The 18,047-nt window shown below is 35.4% G+C and overlaps 1 protein-coding gene across 1 annotated transcript in view; it reads right to left on the bottom strand.

Moving 5' to 3' along the window:
• Window positions 1-3,747: 3,747 nt before the first annotated feature.
• The window catches only part of Gclm (Glutamate-cysteine ligase modifier subunit), a 78,216-nt gene continuing 63,916 nt past the window's right edge, over window positions 3,748-18,047 (bottom strand). The window contains exon 7 of the mRNA XM_090396586.1: window positions 3,748-4,220. Within this exon, the coding sequence (XP_090252712.1) occupies window positions 4,039-4,220 (182 nt within the window). The 3' untranslated portion in view covers window positions 3,748-4,038. The remainder of the gene's footprint in view (window positions 4,221-18,047) is intronic.

Genomic DNA, 18,047 nt, shown 5'->3' on the forward strand with positions numbered 1-18,047 from the left:
ATGGTAAACCAATCTTTTCTTCAGATCTGATTACGATTCTTCCATTATCACTACTTTACATTTTTGTGATTCCTATTTTGATTTTCTTAGATTTTTATGATATTCTTGGTTGCTTTTAACATGTTCATTGCCAATTACGCGATATCGCGCGATGCGAGTTCTCACCAAACGACCGATCACGCGTTATCGCGTGGACGTCGCTAACTAAATAAAATATAAAAAATTTGGCCACCACACGAAATTCCAATTTTCAGCTTGGCAATGAAAGTGTTAAACTACTGGTTTGGTTATTAATTTAAAAGAAATTGTTTTCTGATTCATCCTGTTTTGCGTTTTTAACAGCTTATATATAAGATGAATATAATGGAGTAGGCTAAGCTAAATTAACCTGTACCTCATTGCTGCTCTATTAACACTTTTGTTTTTCACCTTGTTAAATAATTTTAGTTCACTGACAGCATGTCCTTTTTTTAAATTATCTTTCTCATTGGTAATAGTCGCAACAAATTGGAGGCAATTTTCCCTCTAAGCCAGGGAAGCAAATCAGGATGTCTTCTGAGCTATAGTTGGATTGGACTGGGCAACAGGACAGTGACTTAAAAAAGCTTAACATACTTTACATTTATACACTTCCAAAATTGTTTAAAAAATGGAGAAGTTACATGCTGTTATTTAACTGAAAATGCATTTGTATACATAAACTGAACACATTGTAAGGTACGCTATTACATCTCAGGGGTTTCAAACTTACAACTTTTAAAAATCACACACTACCGCTGCCTTAATACTACAATAAAAAAAAAACGCATGTTGATGTCTTTGTCATTGAGTATGAGATTGTCTCATACTCAATGACATTTGGGGCTTTTTAAAACTCAGTTTCATCGTATACTGTCATCTATGTTTCATTCTGGTCAAAGTGGTAACATTATGTTTCAACTTTTGCTATAAGTTTCTTTAAAGTACAAAATTTAAGACGAAACATGTATACAATTTTGCTGTTTTGTCAGGTCGAAAGACCTTGACCTTCTGGGTGAGACAGTTAAAAGTGACCTGGGTCTTATTTTATATCTGTGGCAGCAGTGGGGTGGTATAGCATTGCAATAGTAACTAATCCGATGCCGGTAGGGAAGTTACTAATTAAGGGTAGCCAAAAAATTAGTGCCAGATTAAGCAAACTGATGCCCTAAATACAGTCCCTTGGGGTGCACCATTGTTAGATGCCCAGGCCACACCCACAATTATATTGAATAAACTTTTTTTTTAAAAAAAAAAATTTCATAGCAGTAAGCAATAAAATGCAAATTTTCAAACACTGTTTTATGCATTTCTTAATAAAATGTTATGAAGGGAAAAATGCAAATAAATATATATATACGTGTGTGTGCACGTAGAAAGTTTTTTTACCTTGGATGTACAAAAGTTAAAGATACCAAGAAATTTGATAAACTTGGTTTTAATCCTTTTTCCCCCCCAATTAAGCAAACAAGCAAGTAAGCTAAGTTTGCACCTGAAGTATTTTCAGGTCTGAGGCAACTTGTGGTAAAGGTGGCATAAGCTCTGATCACTTACCTAAGTATCCCATAATACAAAGCACATATCCTTATGGACATGTATAATGCTATGTATCATGGGAAGAGCCACTACCCAGACCAGTTTCGGCCTTTCTTGAGGTCTCGTCAGTGGGAGCCAGACCCAGAGATGGTGAAAAGGATATGTGCTTTGTATTATGGGATACTTAGGCAAGTGATCAAGGCTTATGCCACCTTTACCGCAAGTTGCCTCAAACCTGAAAATACTTCAGGCACAAACTTAGCTTACTTGGGAAAAAAGGATTAAAAGCAAGTTTATAAAATTTCTTGGTATCTTTCACACACACACACACACATGGGTCTCTTTTTATGCATATCTTTTTTATGCAGATTTGAAATGATGCGCTGCATAACTTCAAGATACAAGACCTTTCGACACTTCTGCGCATGTCAACAGAAGTAGAATCCATTCCAGTAATAGGGTATTCCAGTGTTTCTCAAACTTTTTCTATGATGGAACGCTTCACAAATCCTGAAATTTTCATGGAACACCTTGATTATTTTGTAATGTATTCAGTAATAATTAATTGTTAATTTAGATGAATTTTTATTAATTAATAATTAAACAAACATTAAATTAATTTGTGCTGATTTTCATTGACATATCCCATTCTGATTCACCAAAAATTTATATTATTATAAGTATTTACGAGTGAATTCAGACTTTTTCTCCTGTGTGCTGATAGTTTTCCCCTCCATTTGGAAGTTTATTTACAGTCCTGAAGATATTTTCAGGTGCAAACTTTGTTTGCTCACACTTGGATAAAGGATTAAACTAAATTTATTATATTCCCCTCCTTTTGTACATCCTGGAGACTGCTTTGTAGACTGGAAGGGGATGACTCACTATCTGTTGCATCACAAACACCTTAAACAAGAGATTTCTTAATTAAACAAAGTCCCTTGTCTCTTATTCATATTAAAATTTAAATCTGTAGGCCTATTACTTTTAAAAAATCACGGCACTACGGTTTCGAAACAAGCACTTTCACCCTACAATATGAACTTGTGAAGAAAGTATTCAGTATTACTAGATCTGAGAACTGGATACAGACTACATTGATCTTCAATTTCAGTGGAAAAATTTCTTTATACTTTCTTGCTGATTGGTCACTAACATTTGCAACACAGATGTTATTTCGTTCAGTTTTGAGAACAGAGGATACATCACCCATTGTTGTAATCGACTTGCAGGAAATTTTTATGACTGGTCATAAACAGCGGTATTCCCTTTTCCGAATGTTGAAAGGTTTCGATGTGTGAAAATTAACGATAATTCATGAATACTTCCACGTTTTAAACATACACGGCTTGGTCACTAACATTTGCTACACAGATGTTATTTAGATGTTCTGGGTCTGAGCTTTTTGACATATTCACAAATATTATTCTCCTCAGAACATTTCCACTATAAAATATTTGTTACTATAAAAAAATTTGTTACTTTTCAATAAAATTAAATGAATAAAGCTTTAAAACAAACTTAGGCATTCTTATTTTAGTGAATTTTTATAAATTTTTTTTATACGATTTTAGGTTTATTTTAATTCATTGCTTTGGTTTTATGCAGTTTTTTAGAAAATTATGGAACATATTCCTAATTTTTCAATGTAAGTTAGACCTTTTTTTGTGCGATTTTCTGTGGAACATATCTACCACATAAAAAGAGACCAGACTGTGTGTGTGTGTGTGTGTGTGTGTGTGTGTGTGTATATATATATATATATATATAAAATGAATATCAGTACAATATTTTTTCATCACTATTTTAAGATCAACTTATTTATGAATGATATGTTGTTGTCAATAAGTAACTAAACTATATTTAGTGCACTTTTCTGCTCCCAGAAAATAGGCACGCTTAATGCATAGATAGAGTATGGAAAAGTTTGACAAAATTAGTGATGCATGTGCAGATATAGGAGTAAAATACTTTACTCCTATTTAGTTACCTATGTGCAGACCTTCAGTATTTATTTCTCTGCTTGAGATTCAAAGTGATGAAATCTGTGCACAAATTTTCAAACAGTAAAGAATCTCTTAACTAAATCAACTATTTAATTTCTTTTAAAAAATTAAAACTTGACTGTTAGGTTTAATGGATGATAATTTGCATTATCCTATTCATGTAACTATGCTAACCAAGTAGAAAATATTAAACAATAATTGGTTTTACTTTACTGAAAGACCAGTGCAGAGCTGAGCTTTATACATTTGGATAATTTACAATCACATTTTAATTTTTGACAAGGTGCATTACTTTTTTTTTTTTTTAATCATAAGACAGTAGCCTTTTATTTATAGCGTTTTTTTTTTTTTTGGCTTTAACACATGCATATACATATGTTAATATCTTGCAATATGTGTATATGTACATACACAAAGGGAGTGGAGAAATTATTCACCAAATGTTTTTATGGTCCCTTAAAAGTAATATTCATTTATTTCAACATGGACCATTTTGAAGCTTTAGTTCCTTCTTAGATGCACAGAAGATGTAACCTTTATTTTGAATGATTCCCCGACATTTTACCAAAACAGAGTATCTTACAATCCATTTGATTTTCCATTCATCAGCTGTTCTAAAGATTTTAGATATTTCTGGCATCCTATCTTGTGAAAGAAGAACTGAAAAGATATTAAATAGGATAAATCAGCAGAAATTAACTTTGTAAAAACTTATGAAATCATAAGTTTTTACAAGAATATGCAACACAATTAAGTCTCTTAACATTTCTGAAAACTGATGACTAAAAATGTATTATAAGAACTCTGATAAGACTGTTACTGCCAAATATACAAAAAATGAAAGGTGACCAGGATTGTTTTTAAATGTGATTTTGGTAATTTAAGTCAAATATAAATTTCCAAATAAATAGACAACAGAATAAGCAAATCTGGTATGGTGGTCAGCCAGCTGAATAAATTTATATGGAATAAGAGAGAAATCAGCTAAAACACCAAACTAGCAGTATACAAAACACTGTTTAAACCAATTTTAAGTTATGGATCTGACAGATGGGTTAGAAATAAAGCACTTGATCAAAGACTGCAGACCACAGATATGGGGGTTCTGAGAAAAAATTAGGGGGAGTGAACCAATGGCATCAATGGCAGAATCATATTAAAAATGAAGATATTAGAAAGGAAAACTTGACATTATTAGCATTCAAATATGTGGCATCAAAGCTAATCTAAGGTGGTATGGCAATTTAAACAGAAAGGTTGAAGAAGTTATCAAAACAGGTGTTTGATGCCAAGATAGCAAGAAAGAGACCCAGAGAAAGACCAAGGTCTAGGTGGACTGATTCTATCAGAAGCACCTTGGAAGCATGGGATGCTAGATATGACAATATTGGAGTGCTCACTAGTGATGGATTGATTTGGAGGAAAACTATTGATAGGAGATTAATAATAATGTATACTTAATCATGTAGTGCTGTCATAATGACCTGAATACCCCTTAGGGGTACATATCTGGAAATTGATGATGATGAATAAATTTCCAATACTGATAAATTTTTACTAATACTGTTATTACTTATAAAAAAAAAATCAAAGATAATATTAACAATTTTTTTAACATTTCTAATTAATCAAGCTTCTTCTGTGTTGTGAAGAAAACTTTTGAATGTTCAATGTGAAGCAAGCATACCTGCTTAAAATTCATTTCATTTCTTTATTTAAAATAAATAATTTTTTTTTTTTTTCAAGTAGATAACACAAATACAGAAATCATTAAAAAATGTTCTCCATCAATATTTGATCTTGAAGAAAAAATATTACTTGGCAGTCACTGTAATCTTTCATTATTCAATAAATTTTTTTTTTTTTTAAGAAAAAAAGTCTGAAAAATAGGTCTTAACCACAACAGCAAATCTGAAGATGCTAAGAAATTATATTCTTGGTTCAATCCTTTATACAAACAATGTCTTTATTGCTCTTAATGACTTTACTTGCCTTAGTATCACATAATGCATAGCACACACCCTTCCGGATGTGTATAATACTATGCATTATGGGAAGGGCCACTATCCAAAAAAGATACCAAGGTTGAAGTAATGCAGAAGTCACATATTTCCCATATGCAAGTAGTCAAAAGTTGTCATACTTTATTATTAAAATACTTTGGATTAGAGATACATGTTGAAAGTTTTTTTTCACTTGGTTAAAAATCCCAAGAAGTTATATATTCTTGGTTTAATCCTTTATACAAGTGTAAGCAAACAGTGTTTGCACGTTAAGCATCTTCATGACTGGGCTATTTGTATATAGAGGCTAATGACTTCACATCAATTGCCTTGGTATGCCATAACTGCATAGCATTACACACATCCAAAAGAGTGCGTTTTGCATTATGGGCTACTAAGGCAACTGATGTGAAGTTATTAGCCTGTCCAGTCGTGAAAATAATTCACACACAAACACTATTTGCTTACTTGATGGAAGTTTTTTCACCTGGCTATGCTACCAATTATATATTTGGTTTAATCGTTTATCAAAGTGTAAGCAAACAAAGTTTGCACCGGAAGTATTTTCAGGACTGGAGCAACTCGTGGTAAAGGTGGGATAAGTTCTGATCACTTGCCATAGTATCCCATAATGCATAGCACATTTCCTTGCAGACATGTATACTGCTATGCATCAAGGGTCTGGGTAGACCAGTTTCTGAGGTCTCGTCAGTGGGAACCAGATCCAGAGGTGGTGATACTAAGGTGGAAGTAATGCAGAAGTCATATCACCACATACCAGTTGCCAAAAGGTGTCAACACCTTATTACTAAAATTCTCTGGATTAGAGATAGTTGATGGAAGTTTTTTCACTTGACTATGCTACCAATCATATATTTGGTTTAATTATCCAAGTGTAAGCAAACAAAGTTTGTGCCTGAAGTATTTTCAGGATTGGGACAACTCATGGTAAAGGTGGGATAAGTTCTGATCACTTGCCTTAGTATCCCATAATGCAAAGCACATCTCCTTGTGTGACTTCTGCATTACTTCCACCTTAGTATCACCACCTCTGGGTCTGGCTCCCACTAACGAGACCTCAATAAAGGTCGAAAATTGGTCTGGTTTTTGGTTTTTTCATGGTATTTTATGATATTTTTGACACTTTTTGTGGGAGATCTTTTTATAGGGATTGCTTAAGGGTCAAACACAAATAACTGGAAGGAGACCTCCACATCGACTTGACAGAATATGGAGAACCAACTGGGTTTCTGACGTAATGTCCAATCCACATCTTCATGCGGTGCACCCCATTACTACGTATCCACTGGGTACTGAATGAGGATCAGCCTAGCAATTTGAGACTTAGCCAATCAATTATGCTGTCTGGTTGGCCAAGCCATTCGTAACCACAGCCAAAAGGCTGTGGGTTCGAATCCAAACATGGGCATGGATGTTTGTGATTGTCTGTGAAAATAGTAGTGGCAGTGATGGGCGGTAGATGGCGGTGCGAGTTGTGGTTCATTGTAGTTGGTGGATTGAGTCGTGGAGACAGAGCTATAGAGTAGGTGCCCTCACTCGATGGGTCTTTGGACTCCCTGGAGGTGTAATAATAATAATAATAATTTGTACTTTCTATCAGCTTAAACCAGAAGTATGTATCATGGTACAACATGAAGAGATTTTATGCTGGCTGGGTTCAGTTAAACAAGCCCCCCCACTAATTTCATCAGGGAATCAGGGCGAGTAGTGAATAGTCAGCTACTGAAACAGACTCAAGCTCAACATCTAGGAGAAGAAGAACAAACCCAACATCAGAAGAAGTGAAAATAGAAATCATCAATATAAGGGTATCAACGCAAAGGAAATCAAGCTTGTAAAAGAACTTTGTGGACATAATTGGCATCACTGATGCCAATATAGGATGTCGATATTAGTATATGTATATATAAGTATAGGATACAAGGAAGGAGGAGTAGTGAGCATTCAATACCAAACACGAAGATAAACTTCTTGATTGGAAAGGAGTTTGTAGGCAACTTCAAAATGGAAAAAATGGACAACGAAAATTATTTGTGCCTATGTTCCCACAGAAAGTTCTCTTAAGGAAGAAGTGAAGGAATTTTTCTAGGTATTAGATCAGGCAGTTAGCATAACATAGAAAATAGGAAGAAGACACAAGAAATAAGAAAAGCTTCACCGACTATGTCATTGTAGATAGTGATATCTTCATGCTGGCTCCGGATACAGGAGTTTACAGTTGACTGGAAATTATTTCCAGTTAACTGTAAACATTAAACTTTAATTAAGTTTAATCAGTTTTAATTAAGATAACAATGAATATCACATTGAAAAAAAAAAAAAAAACAGTATGTAAAAAGCATTACTGAAGAAAGAATGAAACAGTTCAAAAACAAGAATCAATCCTTGGCGTCTCAGTGGCAAACTCTGGAGATAACATTAGTTGATTCAGCTAGGAAGGTATGTGGTGAAGTTCTCTGCAAGGAAAAATGAGAATACCACAGTGGACACAAGTTAAAGAAGCAGTCCAGGAAAAGAAGAAAGCATACCAAAAATTCCTAGCAAATAAGAATGCAGAGAATGTGCAAGAGTAGCTAAACAAAAGTCATGGGAAGATTTTGGTAAGAATATAGAAAAAGCTTGACAGAAAAACTGGAGATATGGATATCCAAGATGTCTGAAATAATTACTTTGAAAGACTGTTAAACAAAACAAGCAATAATAGAACAGTAGTAGAAAATTTTCAAGAGGCATGTAAACAGAAGTAAAATCAATATTTGAGGTAAAATAGTCATCAAAAACTTGAAACGTGGAAAGGCAGCTGGAATAGATAATATTCAAACAAAAATGCTCAAATATGGAGGTATAAAAGTTTTGCAGTGATTATACATAATTCAGAGGGCCTGGACAGAAGGTTGAATTCCAGATGATTGGAGTAGAGTTCTCATTGTTCGTATCTATAAAGAAGAGCAGTGGCAGCTCGTGGCTTGAAATCATGTGGGTGCTACAACTTTCGAAATATACATACACACTGTAGGTACAGTGTATACGTGTTTGGATAAAATATCAAAATTATGGTAAAAATTTAAAAAAAAAATAAACATGAAAAAATATTGTTTATTATCGATAAATTATAGTTTAGTATAATTCAAAATTACTGAAAAATTCTGCTGTCATAATTGTCAATAACCCCAATAATGTTCTAAAATAAAAACTGTAACAAATGTTATGTCTTTAATTGTAATGTCCAAATATTTAAAGAGACGGAGTTGTTAAAATCCATGTTTTATTGTTATTTCTACTCGTTATTAATTACTTTAATTAATTCTTGTTCGGCTGGCCTTTGTAAAATTCTACATTTTCTCGGTTGAAACTTATCTTCTCAACCTTTACTATACTCCCGACTTATCGTCAGTTACATTACCTCTATCTTGTGGTCGCAATTAGTAAGGATCTTGTGTGCAAGACGTCAAGAACAAAGAAAGTGCCTCGAGCTGGAGCCAATCTCTTTGTTTGTTTTACTAGTGTTTATTCTAAATTAAATTTTGAAAAATTTATTTGTTAGTCAGCTGCGCCACCAAAATTCTAGGATAAGAGTAGTATCTCCCTCAGAAGAATAGAACACTCAGTATGACACACAGCTCCTTCCTTTCCTACTTATCTCTATACCAAATTACAAATATTTCTTACTCTGCATTCGTGGCAATATCTACCTTAAGACACATAGGTCGATTTTATGAGTAGTGCATTGGACTTAGAAATCAGGCAAGTTATTTTAATAAGAAAACAATTTATTCATCACTAAGAAACAATTATACAAATTAATCTGACTTAAATCTAATATGTACGTTATATCTAACAACTCAATATAACTTACACGATCAATTCTCACAATCATCTGAATCTCAGCAGGACTACTTGTCTAAAATTTTACCTCCCTTTCTTAACTTTACATACACTCAGATCGGCAACATATAAAACTTCACCCTTAAGTAATGACTACAATAATTAGATACAAAGAGATTCACAATACAATTCAGCCTAGGCTTTCTCTTACATAGAGTAAATTAATTGAATTGTTAACTCAAGGCCTAAAGTCCTGCAAGTCTAAAATTTAAAACAATTCCATCAATTCAAACCTCCGTCACAATCTAAAAATTTTGTCAAAATAATGGAAAGTTCTTACTTTTTATGAAGTCTGGTCCTTTATAGCCGATTACCCCTTACATAATTTGCAAGACTCCTTTCTTACTATCGGCGGACAATTTAATTCCTATGGCTTGGAAGTTCGGCATCTGGTTCCTCCTAATATGACGTGCCTTAGTTGCATGTTCTTCTGGCCTTTGCTTCGTGAATATAGGTCTCTGAATAGGATAGCGATTCATCACCCACGATTCGATTGAAGCTCACCTGCCGTTAATGATCATCGAACTTTCTTCCAAACTCCTCGGCTTACGTTGACCTTGATACCGTCATGAGTCCGAACTCTCCCATCGGAACTCCACGTGACCTCGTAACTTCACGCTGACCGATGAATGGGAACTGCACACTGGATCAACTCGAACTCAAAGAAAAAGGCCCCCGTCTCGACACAGTACACTGCTATTTATTTGGTTCTGATGACCTTCATCTTTTCTTGGAGTTCGAGGATCCCCAGGGGCTCTTGATGTTCTGCACCCATCATCCTCATCGATCGGTGCACTCAGACGGGAAACCTCTGTGTAATGTCGACCTTCGTGTTTGCAGTAGCCTCAGGTCATGACTTAATCCCGTAATCTGTCTGGAATTTTTGATGACTAGAGGTTTACTTAGATACAATTTACCTTATATATAATTTCCTTTGTTCTTACACAAAACACTTTGAGGCGACAATATTCAGTAACACAAAAAATATTATTTCCAAATTAAAAAATATGAAAATTCCTCTATTAACTCAAGTATTTTTAGTGAATTTTGTTTACCATTAAAATCGGTATATAAGGTGTTTTTGCATAAAAATCCTTCTACACACGATAAGCACTACGAACACTCTGCTACTGGTGCAAACTGCATATAAACAACAGCGGAACTGCACGACGGACAGTGCTGCATTATGCTAATAGCTTGCATATGCTCTAAGTGCTACAAAATGGATTTTTGTTATTTTTTATGCAAAATAAGAGAATTGTATAGGATTGTTGATGATAAAATTAAATATTACAACCAAATATAAAGAAATTAATAAATATATTTATATATCGAGAAAAATTGATGGTGCTGCAGTTCCACAGTGCGTATGCACGAGCCTCCCCTGAAGAAGAGAATAAAGTTTTATTTGAATATGAAAATTATAGAGAAATTTCTCTACTAAGTGTTCCAGGTAAGATGCAAGCATACTTGAAAAGAGGTTGAGAAAAATTATGGAAGAGAAAAGCTGGTGTGCATGATGCCTTTTCAGCTTGAGTGGATTGGCACATTTGTTAGAAAACCAAGTCCTTGATGAGGATCAAGAATTTTGAGTAAAATGGGGAATAAAGGCATTCATTCTAACAAGAATAATTTCAGTTATTAGTTAAGACTAGCTCTGATCAGGATAGTGTAAGAATTAATCAGACCATGAAAAAAAAGATGCAGAATCTTGAAGGTTATCCCAATTTGCAACCTGTGCCATGGGATATGAGGCCGAGAGAGAGAGTGAGAACCTTTGTAGAAAAAGAAACATGGACAAGATTATGGTTATTACAGTTGCCAAGAGGAGAGCTAACATGAAATGGCATATTTGGAGAGGAAGCCAGTTAAGAAAAGGTCCAGGATGTTGGACCTTTAGATGAAACAATAGAAAAATATATTTTTCTATTGTTTCTATCATTGGCATTTGATTTAGTTCTTTCAGTAAGTATCCATTTCTCTATGTATCTAGTCTTGTATAACCTGTTGTTCATCTCATATATTTTATTTCTGCTGCAATGATTCTTTTCTTATTTCTTTATGTTATTGTTCATGCTTCACTATCATACAATAACGTTGGCTTTGATAAAGCATACACCTTAATCTACTTTTTTTTTTGGTAACTACTGCTAACTTTCATGTTCTGTTTTATTATTTCATTGACTTTGTAGAATTTTTAATTTGTTAATGAAAAAATCTGACATTAATTATACATAATGAAGCCACTTCCATACAAGAGTAGTTTGGCATCATAACAGTGACAAGTGGGACAGCCTCCACAACTTCTATGCCTCATTCCCATGGTTAGACTATTGCTTCTGACCTTCCAACCCAAACACATGCACTGAACTCATAACCAAAGTAATCACTGGCATGGAATCATACATTCCCCACAGTACTCTGCCATTCCCTAACTACACCCTGGTTTTCCAAAAATGCGCCAAGGCAGTACAAATAATGCATTTTTGGAAATTATGGAGACAACTACCGTGTTTGAATAAAAACTTCAGTTTACTATTACTAAAATTTTACAATTCGAAGTTTCGACCTTTATGTCAAGGTCATCTTCTAGAGCGTACAAATATACACAGGAAACAAGCTATACTACAATCATACTGGTTTGTTAAAGACACTGACTAACCGCTACCACAATTGTTGGCCTGACCTCTGGTGAAAAAAAAAAAAAAAAAAAAAAAAAAAAAAATTATACATCAACGCTAGAGTCCTATTATTTGTGTTGTCTACTATATACATATATTAACATCATTCCAGCCAGTTGGAGTGGAATGGTTTCTAATAATAGCAGATTGGCTGAATGTGTGCCATCCAGATCCTTGGAATTTTCATACCATCTTTATTGTTGATATTTGGGTGGCTTATCAGGATTTCGCAGGTGCTTTACCAGTTGATTTGGTGTAAGGTGTTGAGTGCGTGGTCTGAGAGGCCTGCTTCACCATAATGGTTATATTTAATGTGTCTAATGTGTTCTTTTTTGCGTATAGGGATTGTCCGTCCTGTTTCACCAATGTACGGTAAGTTACAGGTGCAGCGGATGCAATAGATTCCAGGATGTGCTAATGGGAGGAGAGGATCCTTAGAGGAGCTGAATATGGTTTTAAGTTTAGTGGGTGGTTTAAAGGTGGCATTGAGGTTATAATGTTGTAGGATTCTGTTGATTTTTTCTGATAACCCTTTAATGTATGGGATGGCTATGGTTTTACTGTAATCTAGATTCGTTTTTGTTGTGGTTTTATAGAGTATTTTATTGACAGTATTTTTGTTATAGCCATTGTTTATGAATGTGTCACTAATGATTTTTAGTTCTTGTTTCAGGGCTTGCTGGTTAGAGCAAATAGTTGTGGCTCTGTTTTTAAGGGTGTTTATGACTCCATATTTTTGTGCTGGGTGGTGATATGAATTCGCATGTATGTATTGGCCCGTGTGTGTCGGTTTTCGGTAGACCATGAAGGATAGATTGCCTGAAGGAAGACGTGTAACTAGTGTGTCTAGGAACGGGAGCGAATTTTGGTTTTCGATTTCGATGGTAAATTGTATGCGTTCGTGTTGTTTGATTAGGTGGCTGAGAAATGTGTTTAGCGTTTGTCGACCGTGCGGCCAGATCGTGAATACGTCGTCAATGTATCTGAGCCAGATTGTCGGTCGAAGCGTGGCGGAATCAAGAGCCCTTTGCTCAAAGGTTTCCATGTAGAAGTTCGCGATTGGGGGGGATAATGGTGAGCCCATGGCCGTACCTTCCTTTTGTAGGTAGAATTTGTTTTGCCACACGAAGTAACCGGACTTTAGTACGTGGGCAAAGAGGGCCGTAATGTCGGGTGGAAATTTGTTCTGTAGTAGGAGAATTGTGTCATTGATGGGGACATTAGTGAAAAGGGCAGAAACATCAAAACTGACTAATAAGTCGTCTTTGTCGAGTGTTATGTTTTTGATTATGTTTATAAAGTGTTGTGTGTTTTTTACGTAGGAGGGGGAATGACCTACCAACTCCTTGAGTGTTGCCGCTAATTTCTTGGCTAGGTGGTAATTGGGACTGTCTATTCCTTCCACTATTGGTCGAAGGGGCACATTTTGTTTGTGTATTTTCGGAACCCCATATATTCTGGGGGGCGGGCGTAGTGGGGTTTGAGTTTTTTAACTGTGTCTGGTGGCCAAGAAGTGACGGACTTTAGTAGTTTTTCTGTTTTGTCCTTTATCCTCTTTGTTGGGTTATAATTTACCATTTTATATGTGTTGTTATCGGCTACTAGTTGGTTCATTTGCAGTATGTATGTTGACCTATCAAGGACAACAGTGGCACCGCCTTTATCAGCTTTCGTTATTATTATGTTTTGTTTGGCTTTTAACGATTTAATTGCTGCTAATTCTGTTTTAGTCAGGTTGTTCTGTATGGCTTTCTTGGTATTTAGGACATTACTGGTTTCTAGTTGTATTTTGTCTGCTATGTTGTTAGGTAGGGATCTGATGCCTCTTTCAATGTGGTAAATAAAATCTAATTTGTTTACCTTTTTAGGCGCTATTGCGTAGTTTAGTCCTTTATTCAGCAGCGTGAGTTCGCTGTTGTTCAGGGTGTGGCTTGATAAGTTAATCACGTGGTTCTTGCTTGTCGGTGGTTGGTCGCTTCTCATCTCCCTTGTTTGTTGTTCATTGTTGTTTCTCGGGGAGGAAGTCCTCTAATTGGCCGCCATATTTTGCCGTTGTTTCAACCTGTGGAATTTTTTCTTGAGTTTTTCTTTGTTCTTTTCAAAGGTATGCTTGGCCGAATTGTCAGTAATTCTTTCAAGTATTTGTAGAATGTCTTGGTTAACATAGTTCGATAGTTCTGATTGTAATTCAAAAACTAGATTTTGTGTTGTAGCTAGGTTTCGGCGGGCTGTTTGGATCTGTTCTCTAAGCATTTCTTTTTCTGTGCGGTCATAGATAAGGAGTCCCTTAGCGGACGTAAATTTCTTTTTTAGCCTGATGCAGATCGGAATGAGGTTATTGTCTCTGCATCTCTTTAAAAAGGCCAGCCGATTGATCAGGAGAGAAATACGAATCTTTAGCTTACCATAGCGATTGCAGCGCTTGTGGGTATCATTTCCATGGATGATCTGAATCCTTTCTTTTAGGCTTGCACGGTGATCCGAATGCATTTTTGGAAATTATGGAGACAACTACCGTGTTTGAATAAAAACTTTAGTTTACCATTACTAAAATTTTACAATTCGACGTTTCGACCTTTATGTCAAGGTCATCTTCTGGAGCGTACAAATATACACAGGAAACAAGCTATACTATCCCATATTGCCCACGTACTAAAGTCCGGTTACTTCGTGTGGCAAAACAAATTCTACCTACAAAAGGAAGGTACGGCCATGGGCTCACCATTATCCCCCCACAATCGCGAACTTCTACATGGAAACCTTTGAGAAAAGGGCTCTTGATTCCGCCACGCTTCGACCGACAATCTGGCTCAGATACGTTGACGACGTGTTTGCGATCTGGCCGCACGGTCGACAAACGCTAAACACATTCCTCAGCCACCTAAACAAACAACACGAACGCAAACAATTTACCATCGAAATCGAAAACCAAAATTCGCTCCCGTTCCTAGACACACTAGTTACACGTCTTCCTTCAGGCAATCTATCCTTCACGGTCTACCGAAAACCGACACACATGGGCCAATACATACATGCAAATTCATATCACCACCCAGCACAAAAATATGGAATCATAAACACCCTTAAAAACAGAGCCACAACTATTTGCTCTAACCAGCAAGCCCTGAAACAAGAACTAAAAATCATTAGTGACACATTCATAAACAATGGCTATAACAAAAATACTGTCAATAAAATACTCTATAAAACCACAACAAAAACGAATCTAGATTACAGTAAAACCATAGACATCCCATACATTAAAGGGTTATCAGAAAAAATCAACAGAATCCTACAACATTATAACCTCAATGCCACCTTAAAACCACCCACTAAACTTAAAACCATATTCAGCTCCTCTAAGGATCCTCTCCTCCCATTAGCACATCCTGGAATCTATTGCATCCGCTGCACCTGTAACTTACCGTACATTGGTGAAACAGGACGGACAATCCCTATACGCAAAAAAGAACACATTAGACACATTAAATATAACCATTATGATGAAGCGGGCCTCTCAGACCACGCACTCAACACCTTACACCAAATCAACTGGAAAAGCACCTGCTCCTTACACCGCACAAAAACATGGTACGAAAGAAAATTTAAAGAATCCTGCGAAATCCTGATAAACCACCCAAATATCAACAATAAAGATGGTATGAAAATTCCAAGGATCTGGATGGCACACATTCAGCCAACCTAATTTGAAAGATTCAACATAAGTCAGGACTCTAGCTAATCTGCTATTATTAGAAACCATTCCACTCCAACTTCCTGGAATGATGTTAATATATGTATATAGTAGACAACACAAATAATAGGACTCTAGCGTTGATGTATAATTTTTTTTTTTTTTTTTCACCAGAGGTCAGGCCAACAATTGTGGTAGCGGTTAGTCAGTGTCTTTAACGAACCAGTATGATTGTAGTATAGCTTGTTTCCTGTGTATATTTGTACGCTCCAGAAGATGACCTTGACATAAAGGTCGAAACGTCGAATTGTAAAATTTTAGTAATAGTAAACTAAAGTTTTTATTCAAACACGGTAGTTGTCTCCATAATTTCCAAAAATGCATTCGGATCACCGTGCAAGCCTAAAAGAAAGCAGTACAAATAAAATACCAAAAAGAACCCATCCTCCTTTAGAGCTTATACCAAAGCCCAAAATAAACTGTTACACCCTGATACCTTCACTATGTGGAATTTTCAGTTATCATGGTATAACATGAAGAGAAAATAAAATAAAACCCCTGTATAAGAGTTAATACATAAATTACTTAAAGAAAGAAAAATATTCTTGCATCCAAGTAAAATATATGTCAAAAAAGTGTTTGCTGAACTAAATAATAAAAGAAGGAATGTATTACAGTTTGTGATATGAAAAAATTAGCTAAGTAAAACAGAAAGGATTAGTCATAAGAAATTGTATGTGAGAGGCTAGAGATTAAAATATTAAGTAAATTCATAGAAAAATTTTGGAGGGGGGGTTAATTTAGAGGCTAGCAAAAGAAAACAATAGACTATCGCTCAGGGTCAATTCCGAATTGAGACGTCATCACATGTGAGTCACACGCTCGCCGACTGAAGGATGTTTGGCAGAAAAACGCCACCGTAATTGGTCGGTGAAGTCGAATCAAGTAAGGGGTGGAGAAAAGAAATTACAGACAGTGCCGTTAGGAGTCAAGGTATAAAAGGGTTAGAACCCCCCCCCCCCCCCCCGAGGCTTTTTTCCCGGATAGTTTCTTCACAAGCTCCTTCATATAGGTTTTCACATGGTTTTCCTGAGTGGCGGGGTTGGAGTTATATATCCGTCCAACACAACAAGGGAACAAATAGTGAGCGGGATTTCGATTCCTTATTTCCTATGGTAAGAAACGAGGAATGCCATTTAGCAAAAGGAAAGAAGGTATTGTCTAGGTGTTTCATCATCCAGTGACAACTATGAGAAAGGGAAATCTGTAGAGAAGTCGGTGTCCACTTGGTGAGTTTCACAGCCATGGTATAGATGATTCTAAAGTGTGTTCTTAATTCACGTACGAAAAGTAAAGATCGCATAAGCACAGTTTAATGCCAAAAGAACTTAGGAGTGACCGATTATAGGAGAGATCATACCAGGATAGTTCAATCGGAAAAAGGTAGAGGCCAATATAGAAAACTCAAGAGAAAAAGGTACTGTAAAAATCTCTTGTTAACTAAAAATCGTCAGGAATTGTAATCATTATTCTATTACTGAACTGTTGAGGAGACTAAGGAAATTTATACTAGGACTTTAGTACATGACTGATTATAATGAAGGTATGCTTGTTAATATTAATATTATATAAGTAATTATGTGTCCTGAGATTTATGCATGTGTATTGTAACTTATAGGAAAGTTTTAAATATCAAAGTTATGTGTTAACACAGTGAAAGGATAATTTAATCTACATAGTTTTAGATAGTTAAATAGAGTGAGTTGATCACATATGTCCATGTGCTACAGCATATAGCATATATTCAGACTAATATAGGGTTAATTAAGGTGTTAATTAGATCTGGGATTATACATATGATTATATGTGTTGAATTTGTTATGGCAGCATGATCGTAATACCCATATAGGATCTTAGCCAAATACTTGTGATTAGCTAATGTTATTTTGTAAATATTTTCTTAGTATTGAATTGAATTATATTAGAAATTGAATTGTACCATGCTAATGAGATGTGGAATTTTCAGTTATCATGGTGTAACAAAATGCAAAAAAACAATCAATGCTTCCAAAACAGAGTTCGAAAGAGCAAAAAGCAGGAAATTAGCAGCCTGTCCAAATGGCAGTCGAGCCTTTTGGTCTCTTGCCAAAGCATATGGCCATAAATTCAGCCCAACACTATTACCACCTCTATTATATCCAGA

Source organism: Typopeltis vanoorti, chromosome 8 (assembly GCF_054136105.1).
Source record: "Typopeltis vanoorti isolate ZY-2024b chromosome 8, IOZ_Tvanoo_1.0, whole genome shotgun sequence".
NCBI lineage: Eukaryota > Metazoa > Arthropoda > Arachnida > Uropygi > Thelyphonidae > Typopeltis > Typopeltis vanoorti.